The sequence below is a fragment of the Pelophylax lessonae genome, assembly GCF_965119305.1.
Source record: "Pelophylax lessonae genome assembly, chromosome: 6".
In the NCBI taxonomy this organism is placed as follows: Eukaryota; Metazoa; Chordata; class Amphibia; order Anura; family Ranidae; genus Pelophylax; species Pelophylax lessonae.
The window spans coordinates 51,614,509-51,637,977 of NC_138773.1; the positions used below are offsets into that span (position 1 = coordinate 51,614,509).

The 23,469-nt window shown below is 41.3% G+C and overlaps 1 protein-coding gene across 1 annotated transcript in view; it reads left to right on the plus strand.

The window, feature by feature from the left end:
* LOC309558583 (uncharacterized protein) overlaps positions 1 to 23,469 on the plus strand; it is a 533,559-nt gene that overhangs the window by 401,381 nt on the left and 108,709 nt on the right. The window contains exons 2-5 of the mRNA XM_082261660.1: positions 12,087 to 12,186; positions 12,601 to 12,705; positions 16,456 to 17,171; positions 20,027 to 20,088. Coding sequence (XP_082117786.1) covers positions 12,148 to 12,186; positions 12,601 to 12,705; positions 16,456 to 17,171; positions 20,027 to 20,088 — 922 coding nt within the window. The 5' untranslated portion in view covers positions 12,087 to 12,147. The remainder of the gene's footprint in view (positions 1 to 12,086; positions 12,187 to 12,600; positions 12,706 to 16,455; positions 17,172 to 20,026; positions 20,089 to 23,469) is intronic.

Genomic DNA, 23,469 nt, shown 5'->3' on the forward strand with positions numbered 1-23,469 from the left:
TTGTTTGTTGCTGTTTCACTGACATGCGCAATTTTAAAGCGTGACGTGTTAGGTATCTATTTATTCAGTGTAGCATCATCTTTTTTATATTTTACAAAACAATTGGGTCATGTATTGTGGTTTTTTTTTGCATTAAAATTAAAAAAATTTATTTTTTCCAAAAAAAATTGCATTTGAAAAATGGCTGCGCAACATAAAAAAAATTGAAAAGCCCACCCATTTATTCTCGGCCTCTGCTTTAAAAAAAAAAATAAATATAACATTTTTGGGGGTCCAAAGAAATTTTCTAGAAAAAAATACTGATTGTTACATGTAAACAAAAAGTTCCAGAAAAGGCCTGATCTTCAAGTGGTTTAATATGAACAGTACAAGTCCCTAAATTTGACCTTGTATTATTTTTTATTTTTTTTTGAACAATACATTTTTATTGAAGTTTCAAAAGTACAAATCGAAACAATAAGACAAAAACAAACAAACACTTTCCAATGTCCAGTGGAAGTATACAAAGAATTAAGGCGGTATGAGGGTCGAACAGCATTCAGTGCAACAATACAGTACCAAGAATATGACATCATTACTGAGATGAAACCAGCGATGAGAGTGATTCGACGGGGCTCCCCATGGTCCCGGCAACCCCTTGGGATCAATAATGCCGGGTCCAGGGGGCACCGCTGATGGCGCTGAGCCCTGCTAAAGCTAGCATGTATAAGCCTCAACCTTGTATCATTATTGTTTTTTTTTAAACTGCCCCCTGAAAATTTTAAAATAGAAAAATCATTAAAATGAGCTTTGCTCGTTGCAACCTCATCATTAATACCTTACCGAAAAATAAGATAATATATTGCAAAAAATACAGATGTTGTGGCGCTTCAGTTATTATTATTATTTCTTTTTTTTCCAAAATATGTTTCCTTTAAATAGTAAAAGAAAAATCAATGTGGTTATTAAATGCTCTGTTTGTCTAAAAAAAATAAATAAATAAAATTATTTTGGATACAGTGTTGCATGACTGAGTAATTATTAGTCAAACTATCACAGCACTTTACTCATTGCAATTTAATTTTTAATACCTTACCGAAAAAAAAAAGATTATATATTGAAAAAATACAGATAGTATGAAGCATTATTATTATTTTTTTTTTTTTTCAAAATATGTGGTCCTTTTTTATTTATATACAAAAAAAAAAAATCCTAGTGGTTATTAAAAGCTCTGTCTAAAAAACATATATAGAATTATTTTGGGTACAGTGTTGCATGACTGAGTGTTAGTCAAACTATCACAGCACTGAAAAAAATGTCTGGACATAAAGGAGTATATACACAGGCTGGTACTAAAGCGGGAAAATACTGTATATCATTGAATGTATTTTATTATATCTGTTTGAAAAGTGCAAAAAAAAAAATAAAAAATACCTGTTGATCATGTCAGATATAAAATAGGCTGTTGTATTATATACATTTAGCTGTGTCGCTTAACTGTTACGCTGGAAAATTTTTGCAGTGCTAAAATTACCGTTTCCTGCTCTGCATTGTACCGCCGAATTCCTTCACCAATAAATAAAGAATACAAAAACAAAAATTATATAAGCTGCTAACTCTTGTGCTGTCTTTAGTTTCGGACTTCACCTTTTTTTCAGCTATCTCTAAAGGACTACAGAACCCCTTCTATGTTATGGAGACAGGGAGAGGGGTGGGGTGCTGTAGTTTTATCCTATTTCTGTTATCCAGTATGGAAAATGAGAGTTGTCACCTTAAAACAGGAAGTGTGTTATTAGCCAAAGGGAATTTATCAGGTGAGAATAAAGGGGAAAAAAAGCATAAAAAAGAAAATGAATGCAGCCACCACATCTAAGGACTGGTAAGCTTTAACATGACGTCAGCTGTGACGAAACGCGTCGTGCGTGGTTACGTCATCTCCGCCCCACTGGAGCGCAGATCCGGTCGCTGGTTCGCATAGCGTCCCGGAAGTAGCCGCCAACGAGGGATTCGCGGCCCCTACTGCTTTTTATTCTCGTTTTGCCACGTTTAAATGTGAGTACTATTCTTGATTTCATGCTTAATAAAGAAGTTAAACGGTACATCACTATATGAGGTCTTCTTTTTTATATACTACCTCGGGATATGTCCTTACATTTGAGAGAGGAATATTATGGTGATCTAACGTATTGGAAACATCTGACCCCGCTGAGAGGAGACACCCAGGGATATCTTTACCCACGAGCCCACTACTAAGATTCGTAGGAAAGAGGCTATTACCCTAAAAGTTTATTACCCCTGCAGGGGTATATATCTCTGGTGAGTGAGGGATATATTGGAGGGGTGCATGTTTCTCTTTACCCTATATCTAGCACCCGGATCACTCTTCTAATATCACTCATCATTAATATTGAAGCACCATTGTTTTGTGAAGCACCTTTTTGCAAGCACTTTATGGACTGATTTTGGACTTTTTTGATTTAATATATATATATAATATTTTTTGGTGTTTTCACTGGATAATTTGCACTGGCACTTTGTTTATTGTCATCTTAAGCCCCCGTTCACCTGCAGGCGAGGCTACTTCGCACCGCGACCTCCGAGGTCGCGGTGCGAGCAGCGCACCGCGACCTTGGAGCGGCCGCCACGGACTTCATAACATTGAAGTCTATGGCGGTCGCCTCCTGGTCGCCCCAAAGAAGCTCCGGACCCTTTTTCTAAGTCGGAGCGACTTGTGTCGCTCCTATTAGAACGGGTCCGCAGCTTCCCTATGGGAGGCGACCTACGGCGACCTGTGAGGCGACCAGGTCGCCTCACAGGTCGCCTTAGTGTGAACGGGGGCTTACTGATTGCACATATCACTTTATGCTCACAATTTATGTGTATATTTTTATTTGTATTTCCAAAATAATGCTTGGATACTTTTTCATACAGGTTTATTTATAGTGTTTTGCATAATATTGCACATTAGCACTTTATTGTACATTATTTTAACCCCTTCCATACAAATATATATACACTTTTAAACAGGCAGCGCCATTTTACCTCGTTTCATATCTCTATTGCACGATATAGCCCATTGGACTATATTTTGGGGTAGGCTGCAGCCTAGCTTACATCCATAAGCGCGGAATTTGTATCCCCTTTAAGCTTTAACATGGTATTTTTTATTTTTATATATATATTTTAATAAATAATAATACGTTTAATTGTGTTACATTTAAAACCAGTTCTTTGATTTACCTTAAGTGGTGTCATTTAGATTAATAACTAGTAACTAACGATCTGCATTACCTCTGTCACAAATAGTCATAAGTATCTTGATACACCCTCAACAGGATGACCTCATCAACAGGCAGAGCTGTAAATCAGCATAGGGAAATCAGCTAACAAGTGTCTTCGAGGACTGCAAGACCTGCTGATTATTTGTCAGTTCTTTTGTCTGAACAATGATAGGACCCTATATAAAGGTAAGTGAATTGTATTATTTTAAATTCAATTTTTTTTATTAGGTATTGAGCAGTATCACTTCTTTTATAATTAAATTGTTACTACTTAGAAATGAAATATGAATATTTAAAGTGCTGGCTTTTTCACAAAATTAGGAACATCATTTTTCTTATTTTTTTATTCACTTTTCATATTTTTCTCCAGCTGGGTTCCCATAGTTGTAGGATTAACCTTATGGCTAGGGATGAATTTTAGGTTTTTCGCTAACATGGGTCGGAAGCGAATCCTGCGAGTTTAAGATTCTCTGCTGAGGATTTTTTTTTTAAACTTCATGCAATGCATGGCCCTTGAATCATGACCAGCAGGCTTAGAAGGGCCAATAAGGGGGCTTATGGATTCAGCTTCATTCGCACCAATGCGTTTTTTTCATGCATTTTGCTTTTTGCAGAAACGCAGGACACTTTTTATAGCATGGGTTCCTATGGGACACGTTCACATCAATGCAGTTTTGTGCCTCTGCGTTTTTGGAAAGGGTCAGGGACTTTTTTAAATGCAAAACTGTGCTTTTTTGCGTTTTTGTTTCAAAAGACTACAATGGAGAAGCTGCAGAAAAGCATGTAGTGAACTTTTCTTGCGATTTGCATTTTGCGTTTTCCACCACTTCAGCCCCTTAATGACCAGGCCATTCTTTGCGATACGGCACTGTGTAATTTTAACTGACATTTACGCGGTTTTGCGACGATGTACCCAAATAAAATTGATGTTCTTTTTTTCCCACAAATAGAGCTTTCTTTTGGTGGTATATGATCACCTCTGCGATTTTTATTTTTTGTGCTATAAACAAAAAAAAGAGCGACAATTTTTGAAAAAAAAAATATTTTTTTACTTTCTAGTATAAAACACATCCAATAAAAAAAATGTAAAAAATCGAATTTCTTCATCATTTTAGGCCAATTTTTATTTTGTTACATATTTTTGGTTAAAAAAAATCCCAATAAGCGTATATTGATTTGTTTGCGCAAAATTTATCGCGTCTACAAACTAGGGGGGTATTTTTATGGCATTTCTATTTTTTTTTACTAGTAATGGCTGCTATCAGCGATTTTTAGCAGGGCTGGGACATTGTGGCGGACAAATAGAACACCTAACTGACACTTTTGACACATTTTTGGGGACTAGTGATAATATTACAGTGATCAGTGCTAAAAATATGCACTGTTACTGTACTAATGGCACTGGCAGGGAAGGGTTTAACCCATGGGCGATCAAAGGGTTAAATGTGTCCCTAGGCCTAGGGGGTGCTTGCTAACTCTGTGGGGGAGGTGCTCTGACTGGGGGAAGACAGAGATCCCTGTTCCTGCTTAGCAGGAACACAAGATCTCCATCTTCTCCCCTGTCAGAACGGTTATCTGCCTTGTTTACATAGGCAGACCGCCATTCTGCCTGGGAAGGACCACAGATGGCCAGCAGACCTCAGGCCTGCCGGACGCGCTGATTGTCTCCCCCTCTGTCCAATCAGTGTGGCTATAGCACGAAATGACGTACAGGTATGTGATTTTGCGCAATAGAACCACTTTGCCGCAGTAAATATAACTTAGGCAGTTCGCAAGTGGTTAATCTGCCCAACAACAAATTAGCCCAAAAAAAAAAAGCATAAAAAACGCAAAATACAAATCATGGGAACAAAGGCTGTAAAAATACGGTAAAAAAAAAAAAACACAGAAAACACAGCAAAAAAGCACTGCAGAAATGCTCAAAAGCAACATGTAGATGTGAATCAAGCCTTCAGTTCCTACATTATAATATGGAGGGAGCTGTTGAAGGGAAAGCATAAGGAAAGCTGACAAGCTACATAGGGAAATCTTAAGCCAACTACGTAGTGTATGGGTATCCTGGTTATACATCCTGTACAACCAGCCTGTCAGATAAATTCAGCTTAATATGGAATCGAGTAATTCTTTTTTATTTTTTTTGCTCAACCCATTGATTGAATGAAAAAATAAATGAATTATCTATGGACTGCCTAAGAGTTAGTCAGTTAACTGTACTTTAACTCATATTGCTAGCTCTTTGGTAAATATCATTTTGTTTATGGCTTGATTTTTATTTTCAGAGGTTTTTTTTTTTTTTTTCTTTTTTTGTGGTTGATTTGAGGTTACTTTTAGCTGCTGTAAAGTCTGAAACAAACTTTTTTTTGCAAAGGAAAAGCTTCCCTTAAAAAAAAGGCATTTTCAGTGGATGGTATTTGGGACTTTTTTTTTTTATAGTCATAGGGCCTTTATTTTAGGTCACACAGTTTTTTTTAATTTTATTTATTTATTTATTTATTTTTTGCTGCAATGCTTCACTTAAAAAAAAAAGAAGGAAGGTAAGCTTTTAAGGGAGGTATTTGGATGTTTCATGTTTTTTTTTTTTATGTTGATAGGGCAATTGTAAGTTTGTAATTACTTAGCAATCATCTGCCCCTAATGTTCCCTCTTTACTCAGCACCCCTCTGCAATGTTTGAAAAAAAAAAAAAACCTAAATGCAAGAACAGTGTGCACCTAAACCACCTCACATTATATCACTCGCATTCATGGCATCCCATGGTAAAGTTAGGCTTGTACCAGTTAGGCCTATTATTCCTGATTAAAGCTGCTATATTTTCTGGAGTATCTTTTTTTTTTTTAATTCTTTTTATTATTTTTAATTCTTTTTATTATTTTTGGAAGTACAACGGTACTAACATACATCTACAGAACAATAAAGCCGTGTTGTGTTACATAAGCAGGAGTGAATAATGAGTGGCATAATTATATAATTTGCATGAATGTGAGTAACATCTAGATGAAATTGGTGCAATTTTCAGGTGGAATTAAACAGAGTATCATGTTAAGGGTGGCAAATGCAACTCAATCAACCTTGATTAATAAAAAAATAAAAAATAAAAAAACACACAAAGAGAACAAAGAGAAATAAGACAAAGGGGGCTCCGTTAAAGATGACGGTCTAGTAGATATTAGTACCAAAAGCCGTATCATAACATCAGGAGGCAAAGGAAAGATCCGCTAGCCACGTGGACCATGCTTTATCATATTTTCCTGGGCAGCCACAGTTGGCATAAGTATTCTTGTAGAGCGGAAGGCTATTGTTTATGAGTTGTTTCAATGTAAGGTAATGGCCTTTCTAGCATAGAAGAGAAGGAGACCAACCAAGGTCTTTCCCACCCTAGTGGAGATGAGGTCATCTATCAGGCTCAGTAGACAGACCTCTATGGCTAGTGGGAACGGGGTCTGAGCAAATATATTAATGATGGAAAGTACATATTTTCAGTATTCAACAATGGGGGGGCAGGTCCAAAACATATGGGGGAAGTCACCCGGGGATAAGTCGCATCTCTAACATTCAGGGGAATGAGATACATTCATCTTGTGTAGCCTGGAAGGAGTATAGTAAGCTCTGTGCACTACTTTAAATTGGAGCATTCTATCATGTAAAGAAACTAATGTCTGGAATGGTAGGGCCCAGACCTCATCCTAATCATCAGTATCCAAAGATTGGACATCTTGTTGCCAATTGGGCCCAAAGGGACTCCAAAGGAGAAAGAGAAATTAGGGACAGATGTTCATAGATTTGAGAAGTGGGCTTTTCGTTATTTATGGAGTATCTTAATTCTTCTAAAACCCCTGCCTGTGTTTTTGTCTCTAGTAAATGTAGGCTTTGCTTTTTAAAACTGTGCTGCTGCTGGCATTTTGGTCAGAATCTTATTTCTTGCAATAAAGCACCCACCTCCACTCTTTTTCTCAAGTACATTTCAGCCATTTTTCTCTCATTACAAAGTTCTGCTGCTGGACGTCGTTATGCCAGCAGAGAATTACTTGTGAATGGAGCAGTGTGAAGGCAGGTGCAGTCTACTTTCTCCACTGCAGATGGCGCTCTACTGCAGCAGCTTTGTAAATGGAGAGGAAGTCAGGAGGAACAGGTTTCACTGGGGAAGCTATCCCATTGGATGCTGCCGCCCCATGTGACTCTGGCAGCCACCTTGGGTCAGGCAGAGCCTTTTTAAGGTCCTGGCTCAAAGGATTGTCACGCATTTGCTGTTAGTAGAGTAGGAACAGGTCTCCTGCCTGGTAGGGACAGAACTAGTGGCAGAGAAAGGTTCCTGATGCAAAGGGAAAGCTTAAGGCTCACAACTTCTCTGGATACCTGCCTGTTTTGGCACAGATGCCTTCTTCCCCTCTCTACAGGTGCTATCAGTTCAGCTACATCCTGCTCTCTACACGCTGTTGGAACTGAAAGTGTTCCCACCTGGTCTGCATTCCCACTGGGTTATTTTTTCATTTTATTCCCGCCGCACCCCACCAATAAAGCGTACCACCCCGTCCAACACACAGCAAATAACTCATACCCTCAGCTCTATGTTTCTCTAAACCTGTGAAGAGGGGGGTTGTCACTTCCCTCCAATCAGCTATCAGATTTCTTTCAACTGTGTGCTCTAGCTCTGCAGTGTGTGTGTTACACCAGAACCCCCTGCTTTCTGCTGCTGAGATATGCTGTGAAAAATGTTTGTTTTGGAAGACTACAGAGGATAGGTGGCTGCAGATGAACAGGTACAACGTATGTGGGAGGATTTTGTTAATCCAGGGCTCGACAAACCCTAGGCGCCAGGTCACCATGGCGACTAGAAATTGCATCCTGGCGCCTGGGCTTGTCAACCCATTTACTGCTGGGGTTGCAGGCTGTAGCGTACTGAGAGTGTCTCTCTCTTATGCAGCCTAGAGCGTGCGCTGATAGCTCCCCCCTCCCCCTCCCCTCCACACAGATGGTAGAGGAGACAGAGCTTGTCAGCATCTGTACTCCTACAGCCTGTTATCTGCAATTAATTCTCTGGCAATTAACCCTCTCCTTGAATGCTAGGGGAGGACTCTGCCCATCTACTTTGCTTCATTTAAGTGCTGCTTACCTAAATGGGTAAATGATTAACTCTTTACAGCTTAACATCTGCTGGCTTTTTCTTCTGGTATGAATGGCATTTGTACCTGCTTGTAACTGTATATCTAATTAACCCTTCATATCTACCTGGGACTGTATGGCTAATGCTGCCATCAGACATATGAAGAAAAGCATAATTTCTGATTATAGATCAGTCTGGATTTTATTGTCCATTCCGCTGACTACATTTAAGACTGATGGATATATATATTTTTTTTTTTTTTTATGTCCATTTAACTACACATGTCTGTATTCAGAGTGAACAGTGCAGTTTGCTGAAGAGGCCAATGATTTTGCCCCGCCGCCTTATGATCTATGCAATCTCTGCTTTACTTGCTCCATCTATACTCCACCCACTAATGTGAACACACACAGACACATATACGCTTTCTGTGTGTATGTTAAGGTGTGCAGGACAGATGACAAATTGGAGTACATGCACACTAGAGGCTGAAAAATTGGTGACAATAATGCACTAATGCCCCCTCTGCTGCTCTGAGTCTCTGATTAAAAAAGACTGCCACTCCTCTGAAAAGCAATCCACACACAGATTTATTTTCAGAGACAATTAACAGGTAGTGAGGAAGCGATATGTCACCGTAAATGCTCCAGCACGAACCCTTTTATTTGAATGGGTTGAGTTCAGTAGTAGTGGGTTGTAACTCTTCAGAGTAGGTGCATAAATTATGCCAGGCTTATAGGGGCTCCAGTGCATTACTTTGCCCAGGGTCCCATGATGCTACTAAGATGGCCCTGGATGTGTGGGCGGGAAGTTTAAAGCCCAACAGCCAGAAAACGAAAATAAAAAAAACATGGCTCCTAGCTTTTTTAGCTGGCTCCTAGATTCAAAGAAAATTTCTCAAGCCCTGAATTAATCTCTGTGTATCACCAGAAGTTAGCCTATATATTGGGTGATGGGAGTTTCACAGCACACCACCAAGGCACAAGCAAGTATGTGCACAAAGAGATACTTTAAAGTTTGAAGTCCGTGGTCGGCCTAGTAGGTGCTAGTAGTTAGAAGAAGTGGTCGTCCTTCTATGGTGCGAGAATTGTTCTGCCCCCTTAGTATGTTATGTGCCCGTTGGCTTGGGCCTGCCAGGATGCGCATGCCAGCAAACAAGATAACTCCTCTGGATGAACTTCTGGGCAGGAGCTAGAACATATTCCCTTTCATACTCGTAAGAATTGGACACTGGTTAAAAATATGCGCATGCGCGAACACGCACACATGGCGCCAAACAAACTATTTAAACTCAGCCAGTGCTCAGGAGCAGTGCTGCTTTGTCTTCAGCCTTCTGTGTGCTGCTTTGTCTTCAGCCTTCTGTGTACCTGTGATCCTGTGAACCTGTATCCATCTTCCAGTTGCTGACCCGGCTTGTCTTGACTGTTCTCTGAACTCCACCTGCATCAACTTCAGCTTGTCCCTTGACATGTTTCTGTCTTCTCCTTTGGCCCCTGTTCCACTGATTGGTCCCAGACCTGGCTTGTCTCCTGACCATGTACCTGTCTGGGCCCTGTACCCGATCCCTCCCGCCTGTGTATGACCCAGCCTGCCTGACCTTGCTACTCTGCCTGCTGTGGCCAGCACCAGCTGCCTGCCTACTTGCCTGCTTGCTGAAGCCATCAGCGAGGACACCTCCCCTGCTGCTAGCTAGACTTACAGGCACTGGTATCACTCTATACTTCTGCGCGTCCTGTCTACATTATCAGGGACCCCGAGTCAGAGGTTTAAGAGAGGCTTTCCTCATCATATCATGCTCTGCTACCAGATACGTGATAGGGCCCCATATCTCGTGGGCCTCAGATGTTTGGCTAGATATAAAGAACTCCAACCTGCAGCCATGATAATCTGCAAGGAAATGCGTAAGACTGAGCTTCAGGTATATGGCGAGCTGACATGGATCTTGGGATGGAAAAAAGATGGCTTTGAAACCCACCATTGTGCAAAGGTATGGCAGCTCTTTGGACGTGAGGTGAGCGTCAGGATTGGAACAGATTCCTTATTTCATTTTATTGTAGGGCACAGTTCGTCCATGAGTGGTAGCTAGGGGTTGCCTACACGCAGCTATCATTTTTGTAGCACTGACTACTACAGTAATTGTCAGCTTCCCAAGTGGCCCATCAGGTATGAGAGAGATGTACATACCTACTTTGTGCCAAGCTGGACAAGTGTAAGTATACAATACAGATCAATCCTAGAGTTCAGCTTTAAGTTAGCCATTAAGGGGTATCATGTAAATTCCAAACTTTTTGCACATTTACTTGATTAAAAAAGATTAAAAATGTATTTTTTTCAGCTTTAAACATAATAAATAAAATATATTAAAAACCATATTTGACTGACTCACATCTCATAATCACACACTGCAGTTTCATTAGGACATAATTAGGATAACTGCAGGGCAGTCTAATGAGCATAACATCATATAGGTCAAACATCTGCAGTATGTAGATATAATGCCAGGGTGTGGGGCTCAAGTCACTCATAATCACTGCTTTAAATCATAATTTAATTACATACAGCACATTAGTCCTGTTTCTGTTTATTTATTCATTCATGATATAGAGGGTGGCATAAATAGCTCAACAGCAGGATGTAAAAACCTTACACGACCTCAATAAAGTAATGGATTGGACAACTACATGGCAAATGAAGTTTAATGTTGAAAAAAAGTAAACATTCCTAAAGACACACTCCTAAACCTTGTGGACAGCATTCCCAGAAGAGTTGAAGCTTTTATAGCTGCAAAGGGTGGGCCAACTCAATATTGAACCCTGCGGACTAAGACTGGGATGCCAATTAAAGTTCATGTGCATGTAAAGGTGAGCGTCCCAATACTTTTGGTAATATAGTGTATGTAAATACTTACCTCCTGCTTAGACCCTAATCACAGCACAGGATAGAGTGAAGTCTTCCAGTACCAACAATAGGAAAATTCCCCTATTTGTGGGACTTTATAGGCACTCTTTGTTTATAATGTTATTCACACCAATACCTGAGTGCCTATAAAGTCCCACAAATAGGGGAATTTCCTATTGTTTCTATATATTTAGGATGTGGCACCGTGGGAAGCATTCAACACAAGCAAATTTTCCTCTTCCAGTACCAACTACCTTTGTGGCTCCAAGATGTCATGTGACCATATGTTGAGATTTTTATTATACTAAATGCTGGTAGATGTGAACATTTGTGCCACACTAAACCAGCCTTTCTCATTCTTTTTTTCCCCAGACAAACCCTAAAAAATGTTCAGCTCTCAAGAAATTCCTGCTATAATTAATACATTTGTAGCCAGTAGAATGAGTGTCCCTTATATTGGTGGTCAGTAGGAAGAACAGCCTTATATTGATGGTCAGTGGAAAGAATGCCCCCTTACCATGGTGGTCAGAATGCCACCCTTCCAGGTAGCTAAAAAGATCATTGGTGTAATACAGCTGGCTCTTCCAAGAGGCTAGGATCCGAAATTATGCAAGCACCATAAAACTAGAGGCCAGTCAGCGACAACTCAAGGAAACCCTAGGAAAAACTGGAGGAACACTAGCTGGGAATGGTTGCATTCAACCATGTCCTTTAAGAACAATGCTCTCTGGTTCCATCCTCTGTGATCTGTGTCACTAGACAGACACACCACATATGTTCATGCTCTTCAATAGCTTGGCTCTTCATTGATTTTTGTATCTCCTACAGCAGTTGTGGTGTTCCTGATGACTGGGAGGTTTTCATGTAGTCCAGCAACTATGAAGGAAGGATGATTCCTGCCTCCATAAACTCAAAGAAGAATGAACAGGTAATGAATAAATATCACATTATATTGAGTCTCATACTTATATAACCCCAACGGTCTACCTCCCTATCTCATTTAATTCCCCCTTCCCTCTTCTCAGGCTTTTTCCACTGCCTCCCTGACTTCTGTCTCCCTCTCTATTTTTCTTTCATGTTCCATTTGTTTCTCTTCATCTCTCTATCTCTCCCTCCCTTCTCTCTTTCTTTTTAATCTCCCTTTTAGTTTTTTTCAAAGTTCCTTGACTGGTTCAGTTGACCTTCATTTGGAGGCTGACACTACCGACTCCCTAGTCTGCCTTTGAACTCACACTATTTCTAGAAGAAGTGTCCTTAGCATGAGATGGTAGCCTCCACTGTCAGGACATGTTCTCTTTGGATCCTACAAAATAATGCTCATTGCCTTCTTTTTGTCCCCTAGGAGACAACTTCTCTGCGAAACATGAAGCTGTCTCTCAGATCCGTCATTATAGTGGCAGCAGTAACTGCCATAATCTTCTTGGCGTTCAATCATAAAAAAGTGCAGGTACTATACACTATGTTCATGTGCATATTAAATTTGAAAGGGTATGTAAAGCGACAGATTGTTTTTTTTTTCTTTTCCTTTAACCACTTAAGCCCCGGAGGATTTGGCTGCTAAAAGACCAGGGGTATTTTGGGATTCGGCACTGCGTGAATTTAACGGACAATTGCGCGGTCGTGCGACGCTGTACCTAAACGAATTTGACGTCCTTTTTTTCCCACAAACAGAGCTTTCTTTTGGTGGTATTTGATCACCTGTGCGATTTTTTGATCACGCGCTATAAACAAAAAAAGAGCGTCAATTTTGCAAAAATAACAATATTTTTCACATTTTCTTATATGAAATTCTCCCAAAAAAAAAGTAAAAATCAAAATTTTTTAACATTTTCGGCCAATTTGTTTTATGCTACATATGTTTGGTAAAAAAAAATCGCAAAAAGCGTATTTTGATTGGTTTGCGCAAAAGTTATCGCGTTTACTAACAAAGGGAAAGATTTTTGTCATTTTTGTTGTTTTTTTTTTTAACGCGTAATGGCGCTTTTTTTTGCGGTACTGCGACATTGCGGCGGACAGATCGGACCCTTGACTGACATTTTTGACACTTTTGGGGGTACCAGTGACATTTCTACAGTAATCAGTGCTATATATATGCACTGTTACTGTAAAATTACACTGGCAGTGAAGGGGTTAACTTTATTTGAGAGGGAGGGGCTGTGTGTGTCCCTAGGGGCGTGATTCTAAATGTGATTGGCTGTGGCTTGAGCTGTAGGAACACTGATCAACGGTCCTACATAGTAGAACCATATGATCAGTGTTTCTACACAGGGGAGAATGACAGGCGGCTTGTTTACACAGCCTGCCAGCCTTTCTCCCTCTCCCCCGACGATCACAGAGTGACCGGTGGACATCGGGTCTGCCGGTCACACGCGCGGGGGGGTCCGTGACCGCGCGTGAGCGGGCGCGCGCCGTCGGCGGCGCACGCTCGCTCCCCAGAGCCTCACAGGCTAGTGACGTACCGATACGTCACTCTGCCTGTGAGGGGCTGACCGCCGCAGTATATGTACTTGCGTCGGTCGGCAAGCGGTTAATGGGACAGGGATGGGGAGAGAGGAGCAACAGGAAGTTGGGGGAAATCTCCCGAAGTGAGGGGAATTCCTTTCTTGGACATTAAAGATTTCCCTTTACCTCTTGTTCTGGGGACAACCCTAAAATTTTGGATTTCTGATCACTTTTATTCTCAACAGCTAAGGTCACCAAGACAAAAAAGGTAAATCTCCCCAATAAGGGCAAAGAGATAAAAAAAAAATACCTAAAGATACACTTTTATTAATATATCATAGTGAAAACTTTTTGTAATGAGAAAAAAAAAATCTCTGCTGCCTACATTTAGATTCCAGTCTTATGCCTCGTACACACGCATCGATTATTGGCCGGGAATTTTCAGCCAACGTCCGATCGGCCGATTTTCAGCTTGTTAGTATGATGCTTTCGACAACCAACTCCGACTTTTCGGCCGAATAAAATCTGGTGTGCAGGCTATAAAATTTTTGTTGGCCATCAACACAACGGCCGGTTTTTCGTGCAGTCAGTACAGATTTCGGCAGACAAAAATCTGATGAGCAAGACTGGGCATGCTCAGAGAAGAAAAAACACACGGAAAGTAAACCAGCACATGACATCACTTCTGAAGTAGATTTTTGTTGGCCGAGAAAATTCGTGTGCAGTCTAGGCACATTCCAACCAACACAACAACACTGGACAAAAGATGGCCGATCGGTCGGCCGATAATCGTTGTGTGGCATTAAGCTTAGTGGCCACACTAATAGAATTTCACGTGAACATTCGTACGTAGATTCCTATGAAAATTCCAACTCTACATTTAAATGTTGCTCAAAGTCGAAAGTACTTCAAAATTTTGCTTGTTTTTTTACCCATGATTTTGGAATTAATGTAATTTCCATTCTGCTCCTTTGAATCTTCTCATTGGTTGAAACGATTGTCAATTTGACCCCCCCCCCCCCCCCCCAACTATTTAAAAATGGATAAAACAGCCCTGAAACAAAAGTTTTCAAACAAAATTCTTCTAGAGTATGGCCAGCTTTAAGATTTACTGGCTTAGTGCAGGTTTACAAGGAAATGTATGCATCCAGAGATGTCATAATATGAGTTGTTTCTAGAGATAAGGTGCAATAACACCATTAACAAGAATATAAAACTGCCTTGAGCAAAGATCTAGGTCAAGTAGTAGACAGCAGTGGCGTAAACACTTTTTTTTCTTTTGGATAGTGTGGAAGAGTTATAACATCGCTTAGGTTTTTTTTGCTGTCTGTGTCCCACTGGTGAGATTAAACCCCCGTACACACGCACCGATTGTTGGCTGTAAATTTTCGGCCAACGTCCGATCGGCCGATTGTCGGCTTGTTAGTATGATGCTTCCGACAACCGACTACGACTTTTCGGCCGAACAAAATCTGGTGTGCATGCTATAAAATTTTCGTTGGCCGTCAACAGAACGGCCGATTGTTCGTCAGTCAGTACAGATTTCGGCCGACAAAAATCAGATGAGCAAGACTGGGCATGCTCAGAGAAGAAAAAACACACGGAAAGTAAACCAGCACATGACATCACTTCTGAAGTTGGTTGTTGGTAGCCGAAAAAATTTGTGTGCAGTCTAGAGCACATTTCAACCAGCACAACAACACTGGACAAAAGACGGCCGATCGGTCGGCCAACAATCAGTGCGTGTGTACGAGGCTTAACTCTTTCTATTTGTCCTGGTGACCACATTTTACAGTTATTACACGAAAAGTAAAAGAGGAGATATCTTTCAACTGGGTACATGGTCTGGTGATTTTTGCCTATGAGGGATCTATGGAGAGTTTTCCTCTTACCTCCTCTTCCAGTCACAATTTTGGATTTTTTTCATCACTTGCGGGCATATTTATAAAGCAGAGAATCTAGCATTTACCAAACATTCATTGTAGTTGAATCTTCCACACATTCACTGCTTTATAAATCTTCTCCCTGGGGTCAATTAATACATGTTTGCACCCAAGATTCGCAAAACTGTCATACGAGATTGAATTATTGAAAGGATGGGAGTGCCACACCAGTTTGTACAGACTTTTTAAATGATTGCAGGCCTTTCCAATCCAAGTGCCTGCATCATCCTGTTTCTTAGCCCTGATGAAGCGGGAATGCTGAGCCGCTAAAACGCGTTGACTGTTACAAAATAAAAATATATTTTAAAAAGTTTGTACAAACTGGCATGGCACTCTCATCCTTTAAAAACTTCAACAAACTCCTCTAGGGGTCCAGCAAGACCCCACAGTTACTAGTGAGCAGCCTCTAGGACCACAATCCACCCATCCTGTTAAAACGGATTCACATATAGTTCAATGCGCCTACATCAAAGATTGCACAAGATTGAATTAGGAAAATGAGTGTAAAAGTTGTTTGAATCTTGGGTAAAAACTTTGGTAAACAGCCTATTTTGTGCCCCAGGGCCAATATTTCTTTCTCCTTGCTCTTAGCTTCGCTCCCACCTGCTTTAATAACCATAAGGGAGCCTCTGTGGACTTTATATTTTACATTTAAGGGAATACAACAGAAAAAGTTAGACTGCTAGCCAATGGGTGATATATTTTAGTTTTTGAAAGACTAACCCTTCAAAAAAAAAAAAAAAGTTATCGATGAAGCTTGCTTTGTTGTTTAATGCAAAACTACAGTTTAAAACAATTTACATATGTTTCAGATCCCTGAAATTAACATGCTCCAGTTATGTAACTGCCAACCACAAAAAGAATGTAGCGTTACACAGTCCATCCCTGCACCAATGGAAACCGATGATGAAATTGAAGAGCTTTTCAATAAAATCGACAGACTCGTTCCCAAGGTGACCATCGATGACATGGAAAAGGCAACCAGTGCAGGGGAGACCAAATTGACTGTTGTTAACCGAAAAGATGATTATTGTGTGGGAGACCTACTGCTTGTGAGGGTTGATGCATGTGATTATTCTGGAGCCCCAAAAACATATGGCGGTGATTATTTAAGGGCCAGGATATACTCACCTGCCACAAACAGCAGTGCTAGCGGCAGTATACAAGATTATAATAATGGGACATATTTAGTAAAATTCACCTTATTTTGGGAGGGCACTGTGTACATATCAATAGTCCTAATGCACCCAAGTGAGGCCATCTCTGCCTTATGGCGTGGCAGGAATCAAGGCTTCGCCAATATTAAGTACACTGGAAATTTCACAACCGCTAAGAGCTATACTAACAGAGAATGTGGGTTCCATCTTGACACCCAGGAGGAAGTCTGTGCCTACATCGATAAAAGGGATAAGGAGGCTTTTTTTTGTGCTAAGCCTAAAAATTACCCTTGTGAAGCTCTGACCCATATGAATTCCGTCAACCGAGATCATTCCTATCTTACGGAGGTGGAGGAGCTTCTTCTTAACAGGTAATGCACACAAGTGGACAGCCTGTCAGAAACGATGTAGCATATCACCCAAGTTGCCTTGGGTTCCTGTTTGAAGCCAAGCAAAAACAATTTCTGTTAAAGGATAACCTCTGTCAAGTTTGCATGATAGTGTGTGTCCCCAGTGGGCAGATTTACACTCACTTCCTATCCAGATGAGCTCACATCAAGTGAACAGATATCTGCCTATTTGGAACCCAAACAGCAGTAAAAATCCGAAGGAGGCTGTAATCCTTCTTTTATAGATGCCAGTTTTACTGGGACAGTCAAGCATCTTTGATTTCTATCCAATTCTGTGTCCTGGGCCATGTCCCAAGATTACAGTATCAGCCTCAACAGTGCCCTCTGCCTGGTGTCTGGTGGGTGGGAGTTCATTATTTGAGACAGCAATTAGTGTGAATAGGAGGGTCAGCTTTAGTGGATGAGAGCACAGCCCGCCAGTCATACAAAAGGTAACTTTTGATTTGGACAGAACGATTAGGGGTGGACTAGACAGGGTTCTATGTAAACTCTCTTTTATCACCTCTTTTTCTTTCTGGTAAAAAAATTATTTTGGAAGCCCTTATATGTCCATGTTGTACCTGTGTTTCCTGCAGAGAGTTAACAGGAATATATACTAGTGATCGACCGATATAATTTTTTTATTGCCGATACTGATATTTTGGTCATCGGATATCGGTATCGGCTGATATTTTCGGACATGTAAAAAAAAAATTTTTTTTCTTCAGGTACTTCTTGTGGAGGGATCTGGGGGTCTAGAAGACCCCAAACCGCTCCTCGGCACTGTCAGTTTTTTTAATTCAGCGCCGAGTACACGGAAGTGATGTCATGACATCACTTCCGGGTTTTTTACATGGAGACCAGCGCATGCGCACTTGCGGCAGGGATACCAGCTTTCACGGGGACACATCTTCATTCTACACCGGGTCTCCTCTTCGGCGGCGGCGGCAGCGGTGGTGGAGGTAGGATGCACAGGTCTCCCGGTGGGACTGGAGACCCGGGTGAGCCGTGGAAGGCGGCAGGAGGAGGGAGACGTCCCCTCCTTGTAATGACAGCCGAGCGGCTTCTGAGCCGCATCGGTTGTCATTACAAGTCAGCCGACCGTGCCTCTAGCTGCAGGCATCACCCTGGTACAAGCACTTTCCCAAAATATCGGCAATATCGGTAACCTCTGGGGCCGATTCGGGGAAAGTGCATATCAGTCGATCTCGAATATATACATCATTTATGCCTATGGAGATTCTCTGAATATACTGGCTACATGTGAATTGCTTTTTCCACATCACCTTGAAACTGCATTGATGCCCCATCAATCTTGAAAATATGCCTATTCCTGAGCCTGTATATCGTCCTCCACTAGCTTCCTCAATAGTCAAATATCCACTGTAATCTCTGATAAGAAAATTAAGTGAGGGTGATAATAAAAGTGCCCAAAACCCAACATGTTTCACCTTTATAAAAGGCTTAATCAGGGATAGTGGTGTGCCGACATGTGTCTAGTGCAAAAAACACCTGTATAATGACGATTTTTATATAAGGCCAGAGGCGTAACTAGAACCTTCTGGGCCCCAGTGCAAGAAACCATGAAGGGCCCCCTGGACCCCTGGCCGGGGCCCTTCCCTTCAAGCCTGGGGTTCTTCCCACTGATCCTGGGGCCCTTTACTCTCATTGCGGGGCTCTTTATTACAGTCTCGCAGCGGGACATTTTCACCAGTTCTGCAGTGGGCCCCCTTCCTGCCATCTTGGAGCCTGGAATGCCAGGGCCCGGACGCAAGTGTGACCTTTGTGATCCTGGAAGTGCTGTCAGTAGTTTTTATTTTTTGGTATTTTAATTGTATTATTTTTCATAATTTTATTAGATTTTTTTTACAATGTCACTGACTATGACTCTGTCCATTCAGAAAAGGAAGGAGCTGGTAAATTACAGATTTACCGACCCCTTCCTGGTTCTCTATTGTGACACATCCCCTGCAGCAGCCGGCAGGAGAGGGAAGGGAGAAGGGAGCACAGTTTGGGGGTCAGCACAGTGGGGGGGGGGGCAGGGGAGCACACAGGGGCCCAGAGACAGCAGAACACAAGTGAACTGGATAGGAGGAGTGGCGGGGGCAGCATACAGAGGAACCAATCTACATTTTCCTCTTGCAGCTACAGGAAGAAAAAGGAGGACAGTGATTTCTCTACATGCTGCCCCCGCCGCCCCTCCTATCCAGGTGTGCAGGGGAGCTGCACAGGCCCCCTGGAGCATGGGGCCTGGTTGCAATTGCAACCCCTGTAGTTACACCCTGATAAAGGCCAATTTACATGTGGTTGTGCCTTGCCATGAAGCAACACATACTTTTCCCCACACCCACTTTTTTTTTGGCTATGCTTCCTGTGGGAGCTGTATTTTCTTTTCTTTCTTCCATAAGGTGTCCCTTCTACAGTACATTTGGAACTATCAAAAAGCACCAGTTGTAGAAGCTAAAATGAATTTATAAATTTTGTTTGATAAGACAATATAGTGGCTTTGCTTAGTTCTCTTGTTTTGCAGCTCTCTTGCCTGGTTGCAGTTCCCACTAAGAACACTTTCTGCACAAGGTTTATATGTCCATCCTGTTTGATAGGATTTACCCAGCTGCTTCAGTTTCTTCCCACAATCCAAAATCTGTCTCCTGAAATTTGTCAGCCTGTTTATATGATTGTGTTTATTTCAAAAATTGTGAGCCCAGTTCCTGTGCTGGGAGTGCGCTGCAGAGCCCGCTTCCAGCACAAACATATGTACGCATACTATATATGTGTACACATGGCGGAAAAGGGGTTTTATTTATAGGTTTGGTAAACTTTTGATATTTTTTTAGGTCAAACATTGGACTGGAAGTTTCAAAGCCTCTAAAACCCATCAAAGTTGCCAGCTGTGGCAGTAAGTTTCCATTTACTGAGTTCAGTTTATCAAAGAGAAAATTTATTTTTAGCTTGAAAAAGGAGTGTCGGTTCACACTAGGACGACTTCGGGCGAGTTATGCCGTCGCCCGTGCACCACGACTTTGGCGCGGCTTGCAACGACTTCACATAATGGAAGTCAATGCAAGTCGCTCCGATGTCACCCCGAAGTAGTGCAGGAACCTTTTTCTAAGTCGGGGCGACTTGAGTCGCTCCTATTAGAACAGTTCCAATTGCACAGCACGGTCCACTACTTGTCAGTAGGGATGATCGAACTTTTCAAAAGTTTGGTTCGGCCAGAACATCCGAACTTCCCGAAAGTTCGGCCCAGATTTCAGAACCCCATTGAAATCAATGGGACCCGAACTTCGGTAATCAAAAAACACCATTTTGAAGCCCTAAAACCCAATAAATGCCCATAAAAAGTGCCTAGGGTTCTGGGTTGTACCCCAGGGACTATTAATCACACAAAAAAGTTCTTAAAAAGTGTAATTTTTGATAGAGAGCCAATTATTGAAAAAAAAAAAAATTCTTTGGATTTAGTATCTGGGGGGGTCTGCCTCCAAAACCCCCCAAAAAATGCCTGCAACAACACACCTGGGCGTTTTTTTTTTTTTTGGCGCTAGCGTTTTTTTTTGGACATTTTTTTGGGTTCTTTGAAGGCAGGCAAAACATCTGAACTTGTGTATAGTGGTATATATACACACATACTTATATGTATTTTACACTTATACATATATAGGTGTGATAGGAGCGAAGCCATATTAGTGTAAATGATTTCATTAGCGCAAGCATATATTTCTGCTACTATCACACCTATATATGTGCAGGTGTATATATACATACATCGGTGTGTATATATACCCCCTACACACATGTTCAGATGTTTTGCCTGCCTGAAAAGACCCCAAAAAATGCCCAAAAAAACGCTTGCTACTAAACCGGCAAGGTGTGAAAAGAGAGAAGCCACGAACCTGTTCTATAAGTGACAAAATACAAACGATCTTTTTTTTATTGTTCTGGACATGCTACAGAGCTGAAACTTCACACTTAGATATAAATAGGTGTTATAGGAGCAGAGCCATATTAGTGTTAATTATTTCATTAGCGCAAGCATATATTTCTGCTACTATCACACCTATATATGTCTAGGTGTATATATACAGTGGGTACGGAAAGTATTCAGACCCCCTTAAATTTTTCACTCTTTGTTATATTGCAGCCATTTGCTAAAATCATTTAAGTTCATTCTTCTTCCTCATGAATGTACACATAGCACCCCATACTGACAGAAAAACACAGAATTGTTGACATTGTTGCAGATTTATGAAAAAAGAAAAACTGAAATATCACATGGTCCTAAGTATTCAGACCCTTTGCTGTGACACTCATATATTTAACTCAGGTGCTTTCCATTTCTTCTGATCATCCTTGAGATGGTTCTACACCTTCATTTGAGTCCAGCTGTTTTTGATTATACTGATTGGACTTAATTAGTAAAGCCACACATTTGTCTATATAAGACCTTCCAGATCACAATGCATGTCAGAGCAAATGAGAATCATGAGGTCAAAGGAACTGCCTGAAGAGCTCAGAGACAGAATTGTGGCAAGGCACAGATCTGGCCAAGGTTACAAAAAGATTTCTGCTGCACTTAAGGTTCCTAAGAGCACAGTTGCCTCCATAATCCTCAAATGGAAGACGTCTGGGACGACCAGAACCCTTCCTAGAGCTGGCCGTCCAGCCAAACTGAGCTATCGGGGGGAGAAGAGCCTTGGTGAGAGAGGTAAAGAAGAACCCAAAGATCACTGTGGCTGAGCTCCAGAGATGCAGTCAGGAGATGGGAGAAAGTTGTAGAAAGTCAACCATCACTGCAGCCCTCCACCAGTCGGGGCTTTATGGCAGAGTGGCCCGACGGAAGCCTCTCCTCAGTGTAAGACACACGAAAGCCCGCATGGAGTTTGCTAAAAAACACCTGAAGGACTCCAAGATGGTGAGAAATAAGATTCTCTGGTCTGATGAGACCAAAATAGAACTTAATTCTAAGCGGTATGTGTGGAGAAAACCAGGCACTGCTCATCACCTGTCCAATACAGTCCCAACAGTGAAGCATGGTGGTGGCAGCATCATGCGGTGGGGGTGTTTTTCAGCTGCAGGGACAGGACGACTGGTTGCAATCGAGGGAAAGATGAATGCGGCCAAGTACAGGGATATCCTGGACAAAAACCTTCTCCAGAGTGCTCTGGACCTCAGACTGGGCCGAAGGTTTACCTTCCAACAAGACAATGACCCTAAGCACACAGCTAAAATAACGAAGGAGTGGCTTCACAACAACTCCGTGACTGTTCTTGAATGGCCCAGCCAGAGCCCTGACTTAAACCCAATTGAGCATCTCTGGAGAGACCTAAAAATGGCTGTCCACCAACGTTTACCATCCAACCTGACAGAACTGGAGAGGATCTGCAAGGAGGAATGGCAGAGGATCCCCAAATCCAGGTGTGAAAGACGTGTTGCATCTTTCCCAAAAAGACTCCTGGCTGTATTAGATCAAAAGGGGGCTTCTACTAAATACTGAGCAAAGGGTCTGAATACTTAGGACCATGTGATATTTCAGTTTTTCTTTTTTAATAAATCTGCAACAATGTCAACAATTCTGTGTTTTTCTGTCAGTATGGGGTGCTATGTGTACATTCATGAGGAAGAAGAATGAACTTAAATGATTTTAGCAAATGGCTGCAATATAACAAAGAGTGAAAAATTTAAGGGGGTCTGAATACTTTCCGTACCCACTGTACATATAACTATGTGTGTATATATACCCATATACACAAGTTCAGATGTTTTGCCTGCCTCCAAAAACCCCCAAAAAATCCCTGCAACAACACACCTGGGCGTTTTTTTTTTGACGCTAGCGTTTTTTTGGGCATTTTTTTGGGTTCTTTGGAGGCAGGCAAAACATCTGAACTTGTGTATACGGGTATATATACACACATACTTATATGCATATATACACCTAGACATATATAGGTGTGATAGTAGCAGAAATATATGCCTGCGCTAATGAAATAATTAACACTAATATGGCTCTGCTCCTATAACACCTATATATGTCTAAGTGTAAAATACATATAAGTATGTGTGTATATATACCACTATACACAAGTTCAGATGTTTTGGCTGCCTCCAAAAACCCCAAAAAAATGCCTGCAACAACACACCTGGGCGTTTTTTTTTTGGCGCTAGCGTTTTTTTGGGCATTTTTTGGGGGTTCTTTGGAGGCAGGCAAAACATCTGAACTTGTGTATAGTGCTATATATACACACATACTTATATGTATTTTACACTTAGACATATATAGGTG